Here is a 21,242-nt window from a genome sequence, read left to right on the forward strand (position 1 = left end):
ACCAGCCTGACCCATTCATACAATACATACAAATCTTTAATTTTTTTTTTTTTTTTGGTCAAATTCTCTACCATTTAAATATCACATCTCTAACAGAGCTTTGTGAGACAGCGGAACATTCCTTCCATCTTTTATTGTGTAGTTTTGAAATTTGCAGTGATGAGTCCTGAAGACAAGGATTGAGAACCACTGTCTTAGTTGGATCAAGTAGGTTTGGGCTAATGTTGCATTTCTAGTATTCTCAGTCTTCTATAATAACATCAGCTGTTGTCTTTTTTTGGACCATTTTCTTTAATTCACCAGTTTCCAAAAATACTAAGACAGGCCGGTCTAGTATCAACAAGCTAGGCCATGCAAGGAGACTTCGCCATCTCTAAATCCCTATATGCATCAAATTCAAATGCAATAGAAAGAATGTACCTATAAAATGGTTGGTGAGTGAATATTAAAGCAAGGAATCGATTTAATCCTGACTTTGCTCTGCGTTGTAGAACCCCCTCAGATCTTAGAGAGACCTGAGGAAATCAAGGTAACAGTCGGAGATACAGTCAGTCTGGACTGTAAGGTGAAAGGCTCACCTGAACTCAAGGTGAGATGGATGAAAGATGGCAAGGAACTTCAGTCCATAAGGCAGCACAAGCTTATCTTTGAGAACAATGTCAGCAGCCTAAAGATTCAGGGAGCGCAGAAAGCAGATGAAGGAGAGTATGTGTTTGAGGTGTCAAACCACATCAGCAGCTGCTCCTGCACAGTTAAAGTGGTCGTATTAGGTTGGTGTGACCATCCCGACGAATGAGCTACATCAACTACACACTGATTAAATTATATTGACTTTCTTACTCCTCTTTTGGTGACAGAGCAAGTAATTCCTCCAAGCTTCATCAAACCACTTGTAGAAATGCAGGAGATTCTGGGCTCATTTGTTCAGATTTGCTGTAAAATATCCGGTTCCCTCCCAATCTCTGTGGAGTGGCAGAAAGATGGGAGTAAAATCTCCAGTGGTATCAAACACAAACTGATCCAGCAGGACAACTCTGTGTCTGTGGAAATTGAACAGCTTGAGAGACCTGATGCTGGGTCGTATTCTTGCAAACTGACCAATGCAGCTGGGAGCTGTGAATGTAGTGGATCCCTCAGGGTCAAAGGTCAGACACTGCTCTTCAGTTTGACTGGTCGTAATGTACTGAAAACAAAGGTGAGTACCTCTTTAACCCGGTTTATTGTCTTGCCTTCAGAGCCTCCCAGTTTTGTGTTGCTGCCCGAGTCACAGGCGGCTCTGCCCAATGCCACAGTTCGCTACAAAAGCACATTTACGGGTACGCCGCCCTTTACGGTCAAATGGTTCAAGGACGACATGGAGCTCATGACCGGGCCAACATGTTTCACAGGCGTGGATGAAACGTCCTGCTTCTTAGAGCTCTACTCAGTGGCCGTTGCTCAGAGTGGAATTTACTCTTGCCAAGTCAGCAACGATGCTGGTTCTGTACGCTGTAGTGCAGATTTGACTGTCAAAGGTTGGGACTCACAATTTTTTGAATCGTTTCTTCATCTCATGCTCCAGCTAAACCCATCCTTCCTACTTTATAGTGCAGTGATTCTGTTCACTCAGATGTAGTTCATCAAAATGTGTCCAGTCTTTGCATTGTATTCACTGCTAGCTCATAATTGTCAGCTTGTATGTTCTGTTACTGTCTGTTCTGTTTGCTTCCAGCTGCTGATTGTCTGTCTGTGTTTCGGCCTTCCAGAACCACCTGAGTTTGTGCTGAAACTTCCCGCCACTAAGTTTGTAAAGCGGGATGAATCACTCCGCCTGGAGTGCAAAGTTCGTGGCACGGCCCCTCTGAAAACGACCTGGTACAAACACGACACCAAGGTCTCGGATGGGGGCAACTACAGGACCTCGTTTGTTGACTCGGTAGCTGTCCTGGAGCTGGTGTCCAGCAGCTTTGCTGATGATGGAGTTTACACCTGTGAAGCTCAGAATGATGCTGGCAGTGTGAGCTGCAGCACCACACTTACTGTTAAAGGTCAGCCTCCCACGGACGTCTAACAAGCCTCTAATACTTGTGTGCTCACGTTCAAAGCTGACATCTGTAACAACTCCTCCTTATCTCCATCTTGAATCTGAGCAACCACCATCAGAAGTACTCTTCTTCACCTTAATCATTAATCAGATTGACTTCACTTGTGCCTTTTTCTGAAATGAAACACAACCTATTAACAAACATGCTATAATAAATTCTAACATATTTCCTCTAACTTTCATATCCTAGCCATACTTAACTACAAACTCACCAAACACTACTTCCTAAACATCTGATTCAAACTCATTCTACATCCCCACTGCAAAACCACAAGAAGTTACAAAGTATTTTTGTCTAGTTTCTAGGGTAAATATCTTACTACAATTAAAATATGACGAAACTAAATTATTAGTAATTTTTCAGCAAGATACAGGTGTTTGTTTTAAGTAAATAATTCTTGAATGTTGATTTTAAAAAACCAGTTCCATTGGCAAATTTTATTCACTTGTAACACAACATCTTTCCCAAATTATGCGTGAAAAAAATCTGCCAGTTGAGCTAATACTTTTTATTAATATTCAAGAATTATTTACTTAAAACAAACTCACATCTTACTAAAAAGCTACGTAGTTTTAGAATTAGAATTAGTTTTAGTCTTATTTCAAATAGACTTGGATATTGTCACTATAAACTAAACAAAAATATTTGGTAAGTTTTTGTTCTTAAGTTTAGTGCTTAGCGTACAAGTCCTTTATTCCATTTTTTACTAAATAATAACACAAGACATTTTCCTAACATCTTCAATCCATCTAAACTCTTGAGTTTATGCGTGGACCCAACATTTTATCTTTAAACACGTAAAGTGGTGTTTCTGCAAATTTACAATTAACAACTAACTGTGGGTCGAATTTTTTATTCTTTTCCATTTTTACAGAACAACTTTCTTTTAATTTCCAGATAAGTTCCTACTGATCTGTCAGCAGTTTTTCCCTCCACTAACTCCACACTTTGACCTTCACTAAAACTACACTTAAAGTTAACTATCTCTAATTTTCAACTTGTTTTTATTTTTTAGGAGCTGTTGTCTTAAAAGTTTCTGATGTAGTTCCAATATGTAAACCTTATTTAGCCCTGATTTCCACCAAATAAAGACCACATTTAGACCAAGTAGTTTGGTCCTCAGGTGCATCTCAGTAATTTAGAAATAACTCATTTATAGATTAATTAAAAAACACACAGTAAAATATTCTGCTTTTTTTTAAAATTCTGATTATTATGCCTTACAGCCAATTAAACCCCAAAATTTATTTATTTTTTAATTATATTATATAAGACCAATTAAAACAAATGAAGCTCCAACCAATTATTGAATTCAAATACTGTGCAGTACAAGGCTACTTATCTGTCAAAATTGCCATTTAATTTGGTCTTATGTATCATTTTGAGTTTCTGAAAACTGACTTTTGGTTTTCAGTTACTGGAAGTCAAAATGATCACAATTAACAAAGCTAAGCAACTGAGAAATTTCACCCTGTTTAAAATTACTCAAACATACAGTATTAACTATGCACCCCTGTGTCAGAAATAAACCCTGAAATGTTCTAAGAAGCAAAACAAAAACCTGGGAAATGTATTATTTTAATTTCTGAGAAACAAATAATTTTGTCCACTTGAGCCTCTAAATACAAACTTAATTACTTCAAACAGGCAATTTGTACCTTGTAAATCTGTATAAGGAAATTTGCATTCAGAGGTTCAGTGAAAGAATCATAATTATTAAGTATTTGTCTCACTATGTTCAGACTCCAGGCAAATGTGATCCAAATCCGATTCTTTTTGCCCAAATCCAAACCATATCTGACTTTTACATGGAAGTCTAAAGGGCTAAATTCTGATCTTTTCACATCCCCCTCCCAAAATCTGATTTGTGCCACTGCTTTATATGGAACTAAATCGGATATGGTCATGTTGCATTTTATTAAAGTTTTACATCATTGACGTGAAATAGGCTTCATAGTCCTGCATCAGAAAAAGACAGATGTGGTAAATCTGGACGAAAGCAATGACTGAAAATTTTAATCATGAAGTATAGAAAGAAGTCTGTGTCTTCGAAGCACATCATCTCATAATCCAACCACTCTTAGCTCTGACTACACATCCAAACAGACTCCTATACAAAAGTTACAAAATGTCATTGCTGTTAGTTGTGCTTTCTTTTTATTAGCTTCCTTCATCATATGATTTTGTGACGATACGTTTGGCTCCACTTGCCGAGTAGCTTTAAAACTGATACATAAATGGCACCGTCCATTATTAGTTCCAGTATACGTTCTTCTGGGACATAAACCATTGAAATGTCATTCCAGTCGCATTTAATATATGAACAACCAGGCAAAAAACGGATTTGAGGATTAAGACCTGCTGAGTGAACGTAGCTTTAAGCCTCTAACCACAGATTAAACTCACACAGCCAAATTGCCGTACTTATCTGGTTACCTCATTATTCTTGCTAATTTCAGCGAAATGTAAATATTTATTAGACGTCCAAAACTCAATTTAGAAATTAACAAAGCTTCCACTTTTAATCCATATTTAATAACCCAGACATTTAGAGACAGTTGAATCATATCTTCATTCAAAAAAATGCACTGAGACTGCAGAGATTTCATATTTTTACAAAAACACCTAAAACTCCAGTTACAGCTGTCAGCTTTGAGCTTTTAGTTGTGATTCATTTTCCCCGCTCATGCCTCTGTAACGGTTTCCTGATCTCTTCGTAGACCCCCCTGCATTTGTGAAAGTACCCCAGCCCGTTGAGGGGCTGATGGGTAGGGACGTGAGCTTGTACTGCGAGATGAGCGGTTCCGCTCCGTTCCAGGTCGCCTGGTTCAAAGACAGGAAACCTCTGATGGAGAGCAGGAAGTATAAGATGGTGGGCGAGGGGAGCTCAGCCACTCTGCATGTCATTGGGATAGAGCCTTCGGACGCCGGCGAGTATGAGTGCAAAGTTTCAAACAGTGTAGGAAGTGACTCCTGCCACACTTTGGTTAAACTCAGAGGTCAGTATTGAAAGTAGTGGGCGTTCAGGTTACCTTACCCCCCTCCCTCCACTCCTGCCACCTTTTCTCACTCTACCTTCTGCGCTGTTTTTGTCCTCAGAGCCGCCATCATTTGTGGAGAAACTGTCCAACATGACAGTGATGCTGGGAGAGGAGGTGACCCTTATGGCCACTGTTAGAGGCTCTGAACCCATTACTGTGTCCTGGGTTCAGGACAAGGATCACATTCTCAGGGACAGTGACAACAGGAAAATCACCTTTGAGAACAACCAGGTGGCACTTACTGTGTTTAAGGCCGATGCAACCGTTGTAGGCAGATACACCTGCCAACTCAGAAATGATGCTGGGAGTGTGGATTGTTTCGCTAACTTGACTGTCCTAGGTTTGTAATCATATAATTCTCTCTTTCTCTGTCAGTGTTGTTGGACGGTGTATTGTAAATAGAAAAGAAAGGAGTAAATTTCCACCAAAAACTCAAATATTTTGAGATTAATCTCAGAGGTTTTCTAGAAAAAATAAGCAGGTTTCCGAGCTCCAAAGAAAAAAATCTGAAATTTTAGGTTAATCTAGAAGAAACTTCAAAATTTGTGAGCTCCAAAGGTTGAACATTTATTATTTTTTTTTTATTCTTTAGTTTAATCTCAGAAGATTTCCAGAAAAAAATAAAATGTTTCTAAGCTCCAAAAGTTTAAAATCTGCTAGAAAAAAAATTCTGAATTTTTAAAATTAATCTCTGATATTTGCTAGAAAAACAAGAAAATTTCTGAGCTTAAAAAGTTGGAATTTGCCACAAAAAAGAGATTAATCTTATAAATTTTCTAGCAAAAACATGGACATTTCTGAGTTTCAAAAGTCAAAAATTTTGAAACACAGAACTACAACTCAATTTTAAATTATTTGACTTTTGAACCTTAGAAATTTCCATATTTATTCTAGAAAATTTGAGTTTTTTTCTCAAATGTAAAATTTTTCATAGTAACATTTCTGAGATAAATATAGAGGTTTATTCTAGCACATTTGACTTTTCTAACTCAGAAATGTTCATGTTTTTTTCTAGAAAATATCTGAGATTATTCTCAAAATTTCTGATATTTTGGCAGAAATTTAGTCCTTCTCCGTTTCTATCTATAATGGCCCCAATACGCCGTCATAGTCTTGTCTGTCAGTCGGTGTCTTGTCCATATTTGATGAAAAGCATGTTCTACTCCTGATCCTTCCCACTTCCAGAGCCTGCTAAGATTGTGGATAAACCCGAAACTTTGAGCGTGATGGCAGGCGACATGGCCGCCCTGGAGGTCAAAGTGTGCGGGACGCCGGAGCTCGTCCCCAAGTGGTTCAAGGATGGCATGGAGCTGGCCACATCCGGGAAGTACAAGATCTCCTTCTCGCAGATGATCTCCAGTCTCAACGTGCTTTCTACGGAGAAACTGGACTCTGGCGAATACACGTTCCAGGTCATGAACCAAGTCGGAAAAGACCTGAGTAAAATTAATCTCACCGTTTTGGGTGGGTGTTGAATCTGGTTTGAAAATAAGTAACATTGTGTGATTTCTTTTAGTTTGTGATAAATGTATTTTATACTGTAAGAGGTTAAGAAAAATCCACATTTATTATTATTTATTATTTATTTCAGCAGTTCAAGTCAAAAGGAGAAACTCATTATATAAATTCATTAAACACATAATGAAAAAACAAAATATTACCAAGTATTTTTGGTCTAGTTTCTAGTTGCAAATATCTTGTACATTAGAAATAAGACAAAACTAAAATGTGACTTTTCAGCAAGATTTAGGAGTTTGTTTTTAATATTGATAAATGGTTCTGGTTCCACTGACAGACGTTTTTCACTTTCATTTTCCCATTTTATAAGTGAGAAAATCTGCCAGTGGAGCTAGAAGTATTTCATTAATACTAATAAATTATTTACTTAAAACAAGCTCCTCTGTGTCGCTGGAAAATTACTTCTAAGTCAGTTTTATCTTATTTCAAGGGTCCTAAGACATTTGGACTAGAAAGTAGATTAATAAAAAGCCGTTTCTGCATTGAGATTCTCATAAAGTTCTCAATGCAATCAAATAAAGCTAAATATGAAACATCTTTTTACCTTGATGTTATTTGGCACAATACAAAACAGGTGTGATTTGATTGATAAAGTAACATTTAAGCACACAACTGTAATGTCAATGGTTATATTTAAAGAGTTTGGAGGGCCACATAAAAACTTCCAGGTTTGGCCCACGTGTCTTGAGTTTGACACGTGTTGTAGTGTATGTGGTTTTATTTTATCTTTGCTTCTTTTCTTAGCTTTTTTAAACATATATTTAACATTCTTTGTATTTTATAAAGTTGTAAATTGTATAAACATTAAAAACCTAAAAGGGCAGACTCAGACTGACTGAAATAAAAATATTGTTATGATATTCTTACAAACTATTGCCTCCGTTGTCAACAGATAAGACCGTTCCTCCATCGTTCACCAGGAAACTGAAGGACTATAAGATGACTGTAGGAGAAGCTGCAGAGATGGAGTGCAAAGTGTCTGGCTCCCCACCTTTTACTATTTCATGGTACCACGATGGTGAGGAGATACAAAGCGGGCCGAACTGTGAGGTTTCCTTCAGCGACAACAGCTGCACCCTCAGAGTGCCGACACTGAGGATGACTGACTCTGGAGTTTACAAGTGCAAAGCCATCAACAAGGCTGGTTTCAGCGAAACTTCAGCAACTTTGGTTGTCAAAGGTCAGTTCCTGCTTCATGTTGAGCACTTCTGTTTTGGTTCTGTTCAGTGAAACATATAAACTCACATTCTGGAGATGCAAATAATTAATCTGCCTATGATTTGTTGTTTATTAAAGATTAAAGAAAGATTAAGATTAAGAAAGATTAAAATTAGCTCCAACTGCTGCTTAGACCTTCTTTTAGTGTTGTAGTTTAGCTGCCATCCAGCAGAGGGAGCCATTGGTCATCCTTAAGCAGAGCGAGTTGATACAAGAATGCAAAATAGAAAGGGTCAAACTGAGTCCGTTGAGAGATACAAAATGAAGTTTGTGCAGTTCTGTTTTGAAATATGAAAACTGGACAAAGTTTCATCTTAATAGCTTTATTCAGCTGAGCTGCATGACGGAGTAGCATCAAGTTCTCATTTAAAAATGATTAATCTGCTAATAAGGCGAGGATGTGTCAACAGAAGAGTGGAGGGCATAACCGAGAAAAAATTGTACCATGTTGGTAAAAAAACGTGATGAGAATAAGCAGAATTGATTTTGAAGGCAATTAATTATTTTCATGTAGCAAAGTTTTAACATTCCTTTAAGAGCAACACGTATTTCTGTATGAACATCTCTCTGTTTGGGGGGAATTAAGTGTTTCACATATTTTATTCTTTCCATATTTTATTTTTCTACTGAGCAACCTCAGAGATTTTTGTTTTTATATTTTGTCAATATGTTTTTTAATAATATGAGAAAACCACAATTTTCTGTTTATTAATACAGTTAGCACAAAACAATGTTCAAATTTACTTTTTTTGTTTTTTAATTCACCATACTGTCAACTCTTGATCCTCTACAAGTTTACACCTACAAATGGCCTCGCATTGATTATTCCTTAGTCGGCCAATCATTAATTAACACATTAATTGACTTCTTTCCCTATCACATTCTGATTCCACCTTGTTGGATGTTTCCTTCTCGCCCAGAACCACCATCTTTCGTGGTGCCACTGCAGCCGATGGAGGCCATGCCTGGCTCCAATGTGACCTTCTCAGGCATGGTGAAGGGCAGCGCGCCCCTCACCCTGAAGTGGTTCAGAGGAACCAAGGAGATGCTGCCAGGGAAGGACTGCAGCTTCACTCTGAAGGACAACCAAGTGACTCTGGAGCTTCACAACGTGAACCGATCCCATGCTGGAGAGTACACCTGTCAGATCATCAACGATGCAGGAAAAGAAAGCTGTGCTGTGAATCTCACAATCAAAGGTCAGTTTCACATCTCTACCTCCAGTTACAGTCCTAGAAGCCCCAGTTAGAACCAGGATGAGAGCAAACGGTTCTTCTGGAGTAATTATAGTTTTTAGATAACTTAAGGTCTGTAAGTGCTTTGAAACGAGATATGAAGCTAACCCAGCAAGGATTAGGTCCCAGTAAGTTTGTATCTCACCTGATAAAAATGAGGAGTTGTCTAGATGATGTTTCTTTTGCATGCTAATCAGCATTTGTGGCCACTATTAGATAAACTAACTTTTAACTTAGTGCTTTAGCTATCTTTGAAAATGTTTTGTGCATTTAGCTTCCCCTATATTAACTCTTACAGATAACTTATAAAGTGATACTTTACTTGGCTGTTTTGTAAACTTTCAGTTGAATAAAGTGCAACATCTGTGTTAAAGTTTTGGTTATCAGATGTCAAGAATTCTCCAAGTAGTTAGACATTTATATTCAGCTCTTATTTTGAAGTTTCCTTAGGCAGCAGTTCTGTTTCCTTTCCTCATATTCTCTTATTTTATTTTTAAAAGAAACTTTTTAGACAAGTGGCAAAAACACAACAATTGAATGAATGTGGTATAAAGAAAAGTACAACACTTAGAAAAAAGAAGCAGAGTTGTTATTTAAACAAATATGTTTAAAAAATTACATATATGAATTGTTCTGAGAGCCTTTTTGTTGGAACTCCTGATGTTCTCCATCATGCAGCATAGCAAATTACATTTTCTGTACCCAGAATGCATCACTGTAGAGCATAAACAGTTAAAAATCTGCTGATGTGTTTTTGGACCAAAGCTTTACTGAGCTCAACAAGGCAAATTTAACAACATAGTTAACAGAGTGCACAATTATAAAACTGAATCCATGAGTAAATTAGTTATCCATGAGTCCCTTTCCAAAGAATCACTTCCTAAAGTGATCGTTGTGTAGTAACAAATTTGGCTCTGCAGAGGGCGGCGTAACACAGTTTATATGTCAACATGATTGAAATATGCGCTTTAGCAGTAGTGGAGCTTTTTAGTTTAGTTTATCTTATTAGTCTACAAGTTTATAGGGAAGGTGTTTAAAATGAGCAGAGATTATTTGGTTTCCTCTTTAATAGGATGTTTTGTTTGTGCTTGTCAGAACCGGCAGCCTTCTCTAAGAAGCTGAAGGACGTGTCAGTCGAGAAGGGCAAACCTTTAACGCTCGAGTGTTCGTACACCGGAACTCCAAAGATCACAGTGAGCTGGTTCAAAGACGGCCAGCAGATCTTTGCTTCCTACAAATACAACATCACCACGACGGAAAGCTCCTGCATCCTGGAGTGTCTCAGCACAGACGACAAGGAGGCCGCAGGGACGTACAGCTGCCAGGTGTCCAATGACGCAGGAAAGGACACAAGTGAAGCTGTTGTGTCCATTTTGGGTTAGTCTTACTTCAAATCCAAATGACTTTCTTCTGCCGAAGAATCCCAGAAGTTCTCACTACCATGTTTCATTGTGTCAACAGAGCCTCCATACTTTGTTGAATCTCTGGAGCCCATGGAGGTGACAGCTGGTGATGCTGTGTGTCTGAAGTGCCAGGTGGCAGGGACTCCTGAGATCAAGGTGTCCTGGTTCAAGGCTGACGGCAAAGTGCGGTCCAGCTCCAGCTGTAAGTTGGAGTACTCAAAGGGCGTCGCCAGTCTGAAGCTCAGCAAAGCCACCAAAGCTGACATTGGGGAGTACACCTGCAAGGCGGAGAACAAGATCGGCTCTGCCTCCTCCACCTGCAGACTCAATGTTCTCGGTAAGGAGGTTTTCACACCTGATAGTCCCATAGACTATTGGAACATTTCTTATATTTTCAGTTGTTTTCTTGGTTCTTTTTCACACTGCACTGCGTCAAATGAACCAAACTAACTGAAAAACCTGCCTGTGGTGGCACTGCACCAAGAACTACAGAAGGAAATTACACAAGAGCCTCTGAAGACACTAAGCGCAACTTCCTTCTTCGTAAAATGTGAAAAAGTAGCATCAGATTTTTGCGGTTGTAGGATTTCTCTTTTGTCATCATTTCTCCTGTTAGCACTAAACTCGCATTTCTTTTGGTTTTATTTACTCAGAATGCTCTGTGCTATAGTTTGCTTCCTGCTTTTGTAGTCCTTTAAACGGAGCAGAGCTCACTTTTTGGGTCCAGATCAGAGTGTGACTAAGCTTTCACATCCTCCCCAAACGAACTGGACTCTAGGCAAACAAAGTGGAGTTTGAATAAAGCGGACTAAACAGCCTGGTGTGAATTCACCCTAAGACAACACAGAATTGAATTTAGAAACATTCTGACATCTACTGTTCCTCTGTTTTCTCCAGAGGCCAAAACACCTCCTTCCTTCCCCAAAAAGATCACCAGCCTGCAGGAGACAGAAGGTCAAGCGGTGCGTTTTGAGTGCCGTGTCGCCGGCTCATCACCCATTGAGGTGTCATGGCTGAAAGACGGCGAGCCACTGATGCAGGGAGGCGAGTTCTCTATGCTATATGACGACAACACGGCTGTGCTGCAGATCAGCTGTGGCGAAATGAGGCACTCTGGGGAGTACACATGCGTGGCGACCAACAGTGTTGGCTCAACTTCCTGCAGAGCCAAACTCACCATGCAAGGTCTGTTATAGTCCCACTGTAGGATGTTTGCAAAGGAAGCAGAGGATTCTGGGTCTTAGTTTAACTCTGCTTTTGATGACAAATGGTTAGAAGTGTCATTAGATACAGTTGAGTTTATGAACTTGGATCAAGCAGGAGTATTTGGACACTACTGATGTTAAGACAATGTGTGCAGTGGAGAGTAAAGGGTTTAGAAAACTTTCTGTGCTGTAGCAGTGTGTCGAAAGAGTTGGAGTCCACCTAAAGATTTCTTGTTTTATCTTCTTGCTGCTCCTTCGCGGGTCTGCAGAACCCAGATACGCTCCGGTCTTTGACAGAAAGTTGTCACCGCGGGAGGTGACGGTGGGTGACAGCATCGAAATGGAGTGTCACATAACCGGGTCTGCTCCCATCAAAGTCACATGGTCCAAAGACCATAAAGATATCCGCTCTGGTGGGAACTATAAGATCAGCTGTGTGGAAAACACCGCCCACCTGACCATACTGAAGGCGGATAAAGGTGACACAGGGAAATACTTCTGCCATGCCTCCAATGACATGGGGAAGGACTCTTGTTCCACTGACATCTCTGTCAAAGGTATTTTGGTCTTCACATCCAAAACCCTCAAACCCATCTGAAGGGAAGTCTTAGGTGAGTAACCACTTCTTCTCTTCATCGTTTCTTTTCCCTCTTGGTTTCAGAGCGTAAAAATCCACCGATGTTCACCAAAAAGCCCTCGGAGCACATCGAAGACATGGAGGGCAAACTGGTAAAAATTGAGGGCCGAGTCTCCGGCTCTCAGCCCGTTTCGGTCAGCTGGTTCAAAGACGGCAAGGAAATCCACAGCTCTGACAAATACGATATCAGCTTTAAGAGCAATGTGGCGGTGCTGTGCATCAAGAGCAGCCAGGTGACCGACAGCGGCAGGTACTCCTGCCAGGCCTCCAATGAAGCTGGAAGAGCTTCCTGCGACGTCACTGTGGGCATCCTGGGTGGGTTTGGTGTTCAAAGTTCACTCATCGGCTGATGTGTCAAACATTTTAAGAGGAAAAAAAAAGTTTATATATTACAAAGAAAAACAACCTGTGGCTGTAAAAGAAGTTAGATTCCTCTTAGAAGTAATAGTTCAGATACACTTTAAGGGGAACCTATTATGCGAAATGTACAGTTTGCATTTCTTTGTACTAACATTTGGCTCTCCACTGCTTCTACAAACAGCTCAATTGCTTAAAAAATCTACACTTCGACTCCCGGACCCGACGATATTTGCCGCATGTCTTCCCCCCTCTCCTTCCCCGTTTCCTGTCAGCCTACTGTCATATAAGGGACACTAAAGCCCACAAAAGACCCCTAGAGGGGTAAAAAAAACCAAAAAAAATCTACACGGCCGTTTTATGGCAATAAGCTAATGTTTTTTGGCGTCTTGAAAATGAGCTGTTTCAAAAACTTTATGTTACCTAGCAACCCCAGCAGAGTTAATCCAGTCACCTAACAACCCAAGTGAAGCTCCAGCATGTTTGGTCAGCTGGTTTTACTGCTGTATGTGCTGTACATGCACTGGAAAAGACAAGAGTTATTTTGATTTAAAGTGACAGGAGGCCCTAAAACAGCTAAATTCTCATTATCTAGGAGTAACATTCCCCATATCATAACATGTTGATGGAAGCATAATAGGTCCCTTCAATTTCCTTCACTTTTACTAGGTTAAAATTATTCTTTTTTTAAAATTTGTTCCTATTGGTTATTTGGTTTGTTCCTGTCTCTGTTGTTGCCTGTTATGTCTTGTTGATGTCTTCCAGTCTGTTATTTCAAGCAGCTAAAGGATCACCAAAATCACAAATCTTTTGGTATTCATTCTTTTTTCAGTGTGACAAACTGACAGCCTTTGCCCACAGGCCCACTCTGACTTTTTAATACCTTTTCAGAAACTTGTCTTTTGTAAAAATGTGCTGTACAGACTGAAATGGTACCAAATGGTACCCATTGGTACCATGGTGCAGAAGTTTCGCTTCTAGATTAAACCGATCCCTGTGTCTGCAGTTGAGTTCAAACCATTTTATCTCATCTGCAGAAGCCAAGAAGCCTCCAGTGTTTGATGTTCCACTCAAACCAGTGACTGTGGATGAAGGCGACAAGCTGAGCCTCAGGTGTCACGTCTGCGGGTCCGCTCCTCTGAAGGTCCAGTGGATGAAGGACAGGAAGGAGCTTTCTTCAGCCGGCAGCATCAGGCTCGGCTTCTCTGATGGTACAGCCAGTCTGGAGATCAGCTCAGCCTCCAAACATGATGCTGGCGATTACCTCTGCAAGGCTACAAATGAAGCCGGCGCCGAGTTCTGCAAGGCCAAAGTCACAGTGAAAGGTAAAACCCGAATGACCTCCTGATCATCTCAGCCAGTATCTAAACCTTCACTGCAAAAACACAAACTTTTACCAAGTATTCTTGTCTAGTTTCTAGTCGTATTACACCTCAAATAAGAGAAAACTGACTGACAAGTAACTTTTAAGCAAGATTTAAGAGCTTGTCAATAATTCCTTAGTCCTGATGAAAAAGTGTTTGTTCCGTTGGCATTTCACTTAGAACCAAAAGTTTCTAAGTGCATTTCACATAACATACATTTCACTTGTGCATATTTTACTTATAAATTTCTTGTGGCGGATTTTTTTCATTGATACTGGATAAGGTGCAACACAAAGTATTCATCCAGGGTAATTAATTCATTAATTAATTTTATTTATTAGTAATAGGAACCAAAACACAGTCTTGAGCAAAAGTAAAGTAAAGTAAAGTAAGAGTGAGCCACATCCTGATCTTGTTGCTAAAAAGACAAAAAAAATCCAGAAAAAGATAAAAAATTTAGCATATAGTTTGCTGTTTTTTTTTTTTTATTTGGCAGACCTGCAGGATACTTTTTTTTACATTTACAATAATTTACTCATTTATTTGTCTGCAGAAATCTGACTATGAATGTTGTGTATTTAGTTCACTACTTATTTAGCAGGTAAAAATAAAAACAACATGTTTCCTTGTGTTGTTGTCTTACAGAGAAACCAGGAGCAGCTAAACCTGAGACTCCAGCAGCAGCTCCAACCAAAAAACTGGATAATCTATTTTTCATTGAGGAACCCAAATCCATGCACGTTACAGAGAGTAAGACCATCAAAGTGGAGAGCAGAAATATTTAGAAAGTGTTTATTTCCTGTCCTAACCTCCACCTCTCTCTCTACAGAGGGAACTGCCACCTTCATCGCTAAAGTTGGAGGAGAACCCATCCCAAGTGTGAAGTGGATGAAGGGAAAATGGAGGCAACTCACCCACGGCGGCCGCATCTCAATCGTGCAGAAGGGCCAGGAGTCCAAGTTGGAGATCCGAGAGGTGACCAAGTCGGACTCGGGTCAGTACCGGTGCGTTGCCTCTAACAAGCACGGCGAGATCGAGTGCAACGCCGACATGCACGTTGACGGAAAGAAAGAGGCGCCGCAACTAGAGGGAGACCTCCGAGCCAAGCTGAAGAAGTGAGTTCATTCAAGAACTTTCTCCGCTGAAATCTGTGAGAACGAACGCCTAACATCTGATCTGTGTCCCTTCAGGACGCCATCGAAGCAGAAGAGTCCTCAGGAGGAGAAGGACATCGACATTGTCGAGCTGCTGAGAAACGTCGACCCCAAAGAGTACGAGAAATACGCCCGTATGTACGGCATCACCGACTACAGAGGTCTGCTGCAGGCCATCGAGCAGCTCAAGAAAGAGAGAGGCGAAGAAAGTGGAAGACCGGTGAGGCTCCCACAGTCTGCTGCTCGTCTCTCACTGCAAACACACAAACTCTTACCAAGTATTTCAGTTTTCTTTCTAGAGCAAATACCTTATTACACTTAAAATAAAACTAAACTAACTCATAAGTAACTTTTCAGCCAGATAAAGGACCTTGTTTAAAGTCAATAATTCCTTAATATTTATTAAAAAGTATTAATTACACTGGCAGAATATTTCACTTATTAATATCAGAAAACTGTCTTGCTGCCAGTGAAACTGGTACTTTTTAATAAATATTAAGGAAGTACCGTATTTACTGGAAACAAGCACTTATATATTACTGAAAAGTCACTTGTAAGTTAGGTTTTTTTTGGTTTTATTTCAAGTGTACTAAGATATTTGCAAGAGAAACCATACTTGATAAGAAGAAGTGTTTATGGAGTCCAGGGTTTCTTATTTGAGGATGTTGCTGAGTAATGCCGTTGTTGTTGACAGGAAGTGGAACGTGGAGACAGAGAGTCAGATGAGGACATGGCTTGGTTGGTGGCCGACCTGCAGAAGAGGATGGAGAGGACAGAGGTCAGGACACACCGTTATACACTTCAACGTTAAAAAAATATTGAGGAAATAATAAAGTATTGCTTTGAAATTGTTGCAGTTTCTGTCATGAGAGATAATTGTCCTGTTGCCTCTGCAGCCTGTCACCGTAGTGAAGGACATCTCCAACCAGTCCGTCTTCACCAACGAAGAGGCGGTGTTTGAATGCGAGATCAAGATCAACTACCCAGAGATCACGCTGTCCTGGTACAAGGGCACGCAGAAGCTTGACACAGACGACAAATATGACATCAGCATCAGCGGCAACCGCCACCTGCTCAAGATCAAAAGGTGCCAGCCGTCTGACCAGGGCAACTACCGGGTGGTGTGTGGGCCGCACATCTCCAGCGCCAAGCTCACCGTCACGGGTCAGTACCGACACAACAAGGCATAGGCCGGTATGAAACTATAGCAGTATGATAACATATCACGGCGTTATGATTACAGCTCTAAAATGTGTTATTTTGCATTTTCTTTATCATGCTTTAATGTGAATAGGTGATTTGCTTTTAAATGTTTAATGAATTGTGGATTTATCGTCACCATGTCGCTGCCAGAACTAAAGCTGTTTGAAAAGAACAATTAGGGCAGACATGTTACTTTGACTAGAAATTAAAATTAGCCATAATCTCTATTGTCATTGTCAACTTTAATTCTCCTTGGAAGATCTAAGGACAGAATATTAGGGCCGTGCTAAAAAAAAATTTTAAAAATGAAGAAGAATGTAGTCATAATAATACAACTACTCTCATAATCTGGCTATTCTCAAAATATTTCAAAAATATTCTTATACAACTTTATACTCATATTATTATTTATGACTTTATTCTTTTATTATTTAAATTTTATTCATGTAGGAGTTTATTTTTTTAATGCCACTCTCAAAATAATACCTTTTTTCTCATAATATTATGACCTTATTCTCCTATGACTATTCTCAAAATATCAACTTCATTCTTGAAATATTGTTACTTTAAACTGATTATACTCGTATTATTTTGACTTAATTCACGTACAACATTATTCTTGCAATATGAATTTATTCTTGAAATATTATGAGTTTATTCTTATATCCTGGCTTTATTCCCGTAATGTTTAAATATATATGCTGTATATATGGTCCTAATACTCCGTTGTACTTATACTGCAGGAACAGTATGACAGAATATTTTAGTGGTTTTGAAACCATGACTTTTTCATATTTTGGTATACTTTGAAACCGCTCCCTGCCTGGACACACCCCTGCATCTCAAACTGAGTTTCCAGTCTGAGCAGAAGCTGAATTTTCTTCTCTCTGTGTTTCAGAGGTGGAGGTGGAGAAGCACCTGCAGGACACGTCGGGTAAGGAAGGCCAGGCGTGCACTCTGTCTTGTCAGTTGTCTGTTCCTAACGTCGAGGCTCAGTGGTTTAAAAACGGAAAGCAGTTAGAGATGAAGGGAAGGTATTCGTCCGAGGTGAAACACAAAGTTCAGAAGCTTCTGATCAAAGACCTGAAGTCTGAAGACTGGGGCAGATACTCCTGCAGATACCAGCACCTGGAGTCCTCGGCGGACCTCAAGGTGGAAGGTTTGTACCTGGAAACCTTCCTGTAGACGTGATGGATGCTCTGCCCGATTACTAACCTCTTTCATTTCATCCGACTCAAAGGGTGAATTCACACCAGTCCAGATTTAATCAAACTCCAGTCCGTTTGCCTGAAAGTCTGGTTGGTTTGGGGAGATGTCAGCGCATAATCGAACTTTAATGCAGTGCAAAATATCAAACAGGTCCGCTTACAAACCTCGGTCTCAGTTTTTTTAATAATAGTTTTAAAGTAAATGTACTTTATTTTTAACAAATAACAGGACATAGAAAGATCTTCAACACTATAAGTAACATCAGATTACAATCAAAATAATATAAAATAACCAGGTGTTGTAAACTGCAAAGTAAAGTAAAAAAAAAAAGTTAAATAAATTTATACATAAGCAAAATAAAATAATTTGTATATTTTAGTTTTAAATGTGTAAAAATACATTCAGATACATATATTAAAGATTTTGTTACAACATAAAAGAGGAATAAAAGTAAATGACACAAAATAGGTCAGCTTGAAGAAGGAAGAGCTAACGACAGAGTATTAGGCTTTGGACGATCTCAGCTCCAGCTGGAAATGTAACAAATGTTGCACTTTTGGTCCCCAATCCAACCGAGTTTACTGGACTATCAGGTGTGAAAACACCCTAAAACTAATGTCGGCTATTTGGCTTTTGCCTTCTTTTTTCCTTTTCTTTTTGGATGTATTCTGTCTTAATATCCTCCATGATCGTCTTGCACCGTCATCCTCAACAACAACCAGTTATCATAACGTTCCATCAACATCCGTCTGGTGGTCGTCTCTAACCGTGTGGCTGTTGTGTTGGTGAAAAACTGCCACCCAGTTACTGTCACGTTCACCCATTCACGTCTTTATCTGTTTTAGCCGAACAAATTCATTTCACCAAGCGCATCCACAACGTGGAAGTCAACGAGCGCCAGTCGGCCACCTTCGAGTGCGAGGTGTCCTTCGACAACGCAATCGTTTCTTGGTACAAAGACACGTGGGAACTGAAAGAATGCACTAAGTACAACTTCAGAAGCGAGGGCAGGAGACATTTCATGGTCATTCGAAATGTGACCATTGAAGACGAAGGTGTGTAGAGCCCAACCGGGCTCCAGAGGCCGCCTGCAGATTTTTCTCCTCTTGCTGTTCTTTGTGACCTGAGTGTCTTCATCACTAATCCCATGTAGGCGTGTACTCAGTGATTGTGAGATTGGAGCCCAGAGGAGAGGCTAAGAGCACAGCTGAGCTTTATTTGTCTGGCAAAGGTACAGTTATTAGTCAGGCACCAACTTTTCTGCTTCTGATCAGCTTTGGACGATCTCAGACTTTAACACAAACCGCACTCTTTTTTTTCTTCTTTTTTTTTCACAGAAATCGAATTAGCGATGGTACCGACAGGTGAGTGAGTTATTATTCAGAAAATTACGTCTGGTAAATTTTATTCAGAAGGGACACTTTTGGAAACTCGTGTTGTCCACTCAGATGTGACGTCACATTTGCAGAAAAACTGTATTTAAGTAAGAGGAGCACTTTTTTTTCAACAAATTTTTACTCAAGTAAAAGTAAAAAGAAAGACCCAAGAAATTGCTCAAGAGTAAAAAAGTATTTTGTAAAAAGGCGACTCAAGTACTGAGTAACTGATTGTAATATGAGTACATTTAATGTTTAAAATGACAAACAGATGGACCAAATTAAAGTTTTGTGGAATTTCTGGTATTTTATAGAACAAAATGAAAATAATTCATATAATTAACAAAATTAAGCATAAATAAAAAAAATTCCAAATCAATTTATTTTAATATGAAACTTTTGAAACTGCAGGTGTACATCTGGTAAATTTTTGGTTAAAACACTTCATTCAGTGAAGCATCCAGAAATTTTACTCAAGTGAGAGTAGCAATAATTCATAATAAAATTACGTGACTATACAGCCTGAACACACGTAGCTTAGCATCATAAAGGGACATGAGCAAAGTGCGCACAAGATTCTTCTATGGTTTTTTTGCATTATGTTTTCTCTTGCTTTGGTGCACTGTGCTAAATTAGTAATACGTCTCCAGGTTTCATTTTGTTAGAAGAATTGTTCTACCGCGGCAGCGCTGCAATGGATGGCAAGTAGTGCAATAGTATTTATGCCCTCCAGCTTTGTGCACATGTGCGAAATATCCGGATGAAACATTAACACAACCAAAAACAACTTACCAAAAACACAGATATGGCCAAAATGATATCGATCATTGTCATAAATTTCTGTGTTCTTTAAATTCCTGTTTTCAAATTTAATTATTCCAAAATGTATTATTAAATTTGGTATAAAATGTTTCAGAAGGTAAAAAAAGACAGATAACGATAGTTGAGATTTAAAGCAGGAAAGCTGTTTGGTTTGAACCATTCTCCGTATTGTGTAGATTTCCCAGACTCTTCAGTTCTGAGGCCTGAAGTGCCTTCATCAGAAGAAATTCAAGGTAAGATTCACAGACTGCTGCAGGGACTAAAATAAAACCTGAAACGGTTCTTCGTGGCTAACAGACCCAAAATGTTTTTCTTTAAGAATCTGCTGAGTTCTATCAGTATGAAGAAAAGATCGAACAGAGAGGTACTTATCCAGAAATCTTCCTTAACATGAGGATAATTTGTTCAAATTTGACTAATCAGATTAACTCAAACCTTATTAACAACAAAACTAAGCATATTTTTATTTAATAATGGGGTCTTAAATGTTTTGTTTTTCTTTACAAGAATCAGCTGAATATTCGTATCAGTACGAAGAGGAGGTGCAGCAGAAAGGTACCATGTTTCTCCCTCCTCATCCTCGTCATCAGCTTCTAACCATCTAACCAGCACCGTTTATATTTTCATCCTGTTAGGATTAAAAATAATAACATTTAAATGTAGCTAGTAAAATCTGTTCTTATTTAGTGAAGTCTCTGGAGTTATCAGGTAGATTTGACCCACATCTGCTTCTTTTTTTCCACCCTCTTCCTTTCTCCTTCATCACCATTTTAATATCACCGTCTTGGATAAACTTTGCTATTGTCCTGATTTTCTTTTTTCGTTTTGTGCCTCACTTCTTCCTCTAACACTCCTTATCTTTGGTGTTTTTGGTGTTGTCACACCTTTAAATTTAACCCAGTATATGTGTGGAATGATTGTATCCACTTATGCTAACTTCAGATTTCTTCTACTGGTGTAAACTGGTTTGTTCTTCTCCTCTGAGACGTCAGAAAGTTTCATTATTTTATGTCAAACTGTTTCCACAATGTCTCATGTTTGTCTTTTGTTACTTCTGTGATTTTGATCATCTTCAGTCGAGTATCAGAGCTGGACAGAAGAGACTGTAACACAACAGATTTCAGAGACTAAAGGTATCACCGTTGTGTTTACCTTGCTCTTTTTTTCTCTTGTAATAACCTCTTTTTAACACAAAATCGAAGAATGTTTTCTACCAAGCAGATTTTTCTTAGGATTTTCTTGATGTTATGTGTTATAGAGTATTAGGGCCACGCAAAGAAAAATAAAAAATCTAATTACAAGAATAAAGTCAAAGTATTATGTGAATAAAGTTGAAATCATATGAAAATACAGTCACAATATTACAAGAATAAAGTCTTAGGAGAATAAAGTCGTAATATTATGACTTTATTCTAG

General features: G+C 39.1%; 1 protein-coding gene across 1 annotated transcript in view; it reads left to right on the forward strand.

The window, feature by feature from the left end:
- Positions 1-21,242, forward strand: part of ttn.2 (titin, tandem duplicate 2) — a 219,604-nt gene that overhangs the window by 61,564 nt on the left and 136,798 nt on the right. The window contains exons 58-85 of the mRNA XM_028024223.1: positions 492-770; positions 858-1,145; positions 1,236-1,514; positions 1,746-2,027; positions 4,805-5,083; positions 5,184-5,465; positions 6,311-6,589; positions 7,536-7,823; positions 8,782-9,060; positions 10,192-10,473; positions 10,558-10,836; positions 11,397-11,684; positions 11,974-12,261; positions 12,366-12,656; positions 13,736-14,023; positions 14,708-14,812; positions 14,892-15,177; positions 15,253-15,436; positions 15,911-15,994; positions 16,113-16,380; positions 17,318-17,578; positions 18,474-18,683; positions 18,782-18,859; positions 18,966-18,992; positions 20,003-20,059; positions 20,146-20,190; positions 20,334-20,381; positions 20,903-20,959. Of these exons, the coding sequence (XP_027880024.1) occupies positions 492-770; positions 858-1,145; positions 1,236-1,514; positions 1,746-2,027; positions 4,805-5,083; positions 5,184-5,465; positions 6,311-6,589; positions 7,536-7,823; positions 8,782-9,060; positions 10,192-10,473; positions 10,558-10,836; positions 11,397-11,684; positions 11,974-12,261; positions 12,366-12,656; positions 13,736-14,023; positions 14,708-14,812; positions 14,892-15,177; positions 15,253-15,436; positions 15,911-15,994; positions 16,113-16,380; positions 17,318-17,578; positions 18,474-18,683; positions 18,782-18,859; positions 18,966-18,992; positions 20,003-20,059; positions 20,146-20,190; positions 20,334-20,381; positions 20,903-20,959 (5,961 nt within the window). The remainder of the gene's footprint in view (positions 1-491; positions 771-857; positions 1,146-1,235; positions 1,515-1,745; positions 2,028-4,804; positions 5,084-5,183; positions 5,466-6,310; positions 6,590-7,535; positions 7,824-8,781; positions 9,061-10,191; positions 10,474-10,557; positions 10,837-11,396; positions 11,685-11,973; positions 12,262-12,365; positions 12,657-13,735; positions 14,024-14,707; positions 14,813-14,891; positions 15,178-15,252; positions 15,437-15,910; positions 15,995-16,112; positions 16,381-17,317; positions 17,579-18,473; positions 18,684-18,781; positions 18,860-18,965; positions 18,993-20,002; positions 20,060-20,145; positions 20,191-20,333; positions 20,382-20,902; positions 20,960-21,242) is intronic.

Source organism: Xiphophorus couchianus, chromosome 7 (assembly GCF_001444195.1).
Source record: "Xiphophorus couchianus chromosome 7, X_couchianus-1.0, whole genome shotgun sequence".
Taxonomy (NCBI): Eukaryota; Metazoa; Chordata; class Actinopteri; order Cyprinodontiformes; family Poeciliidae; genus Xiphophorus; species Xiphophorus couchianus.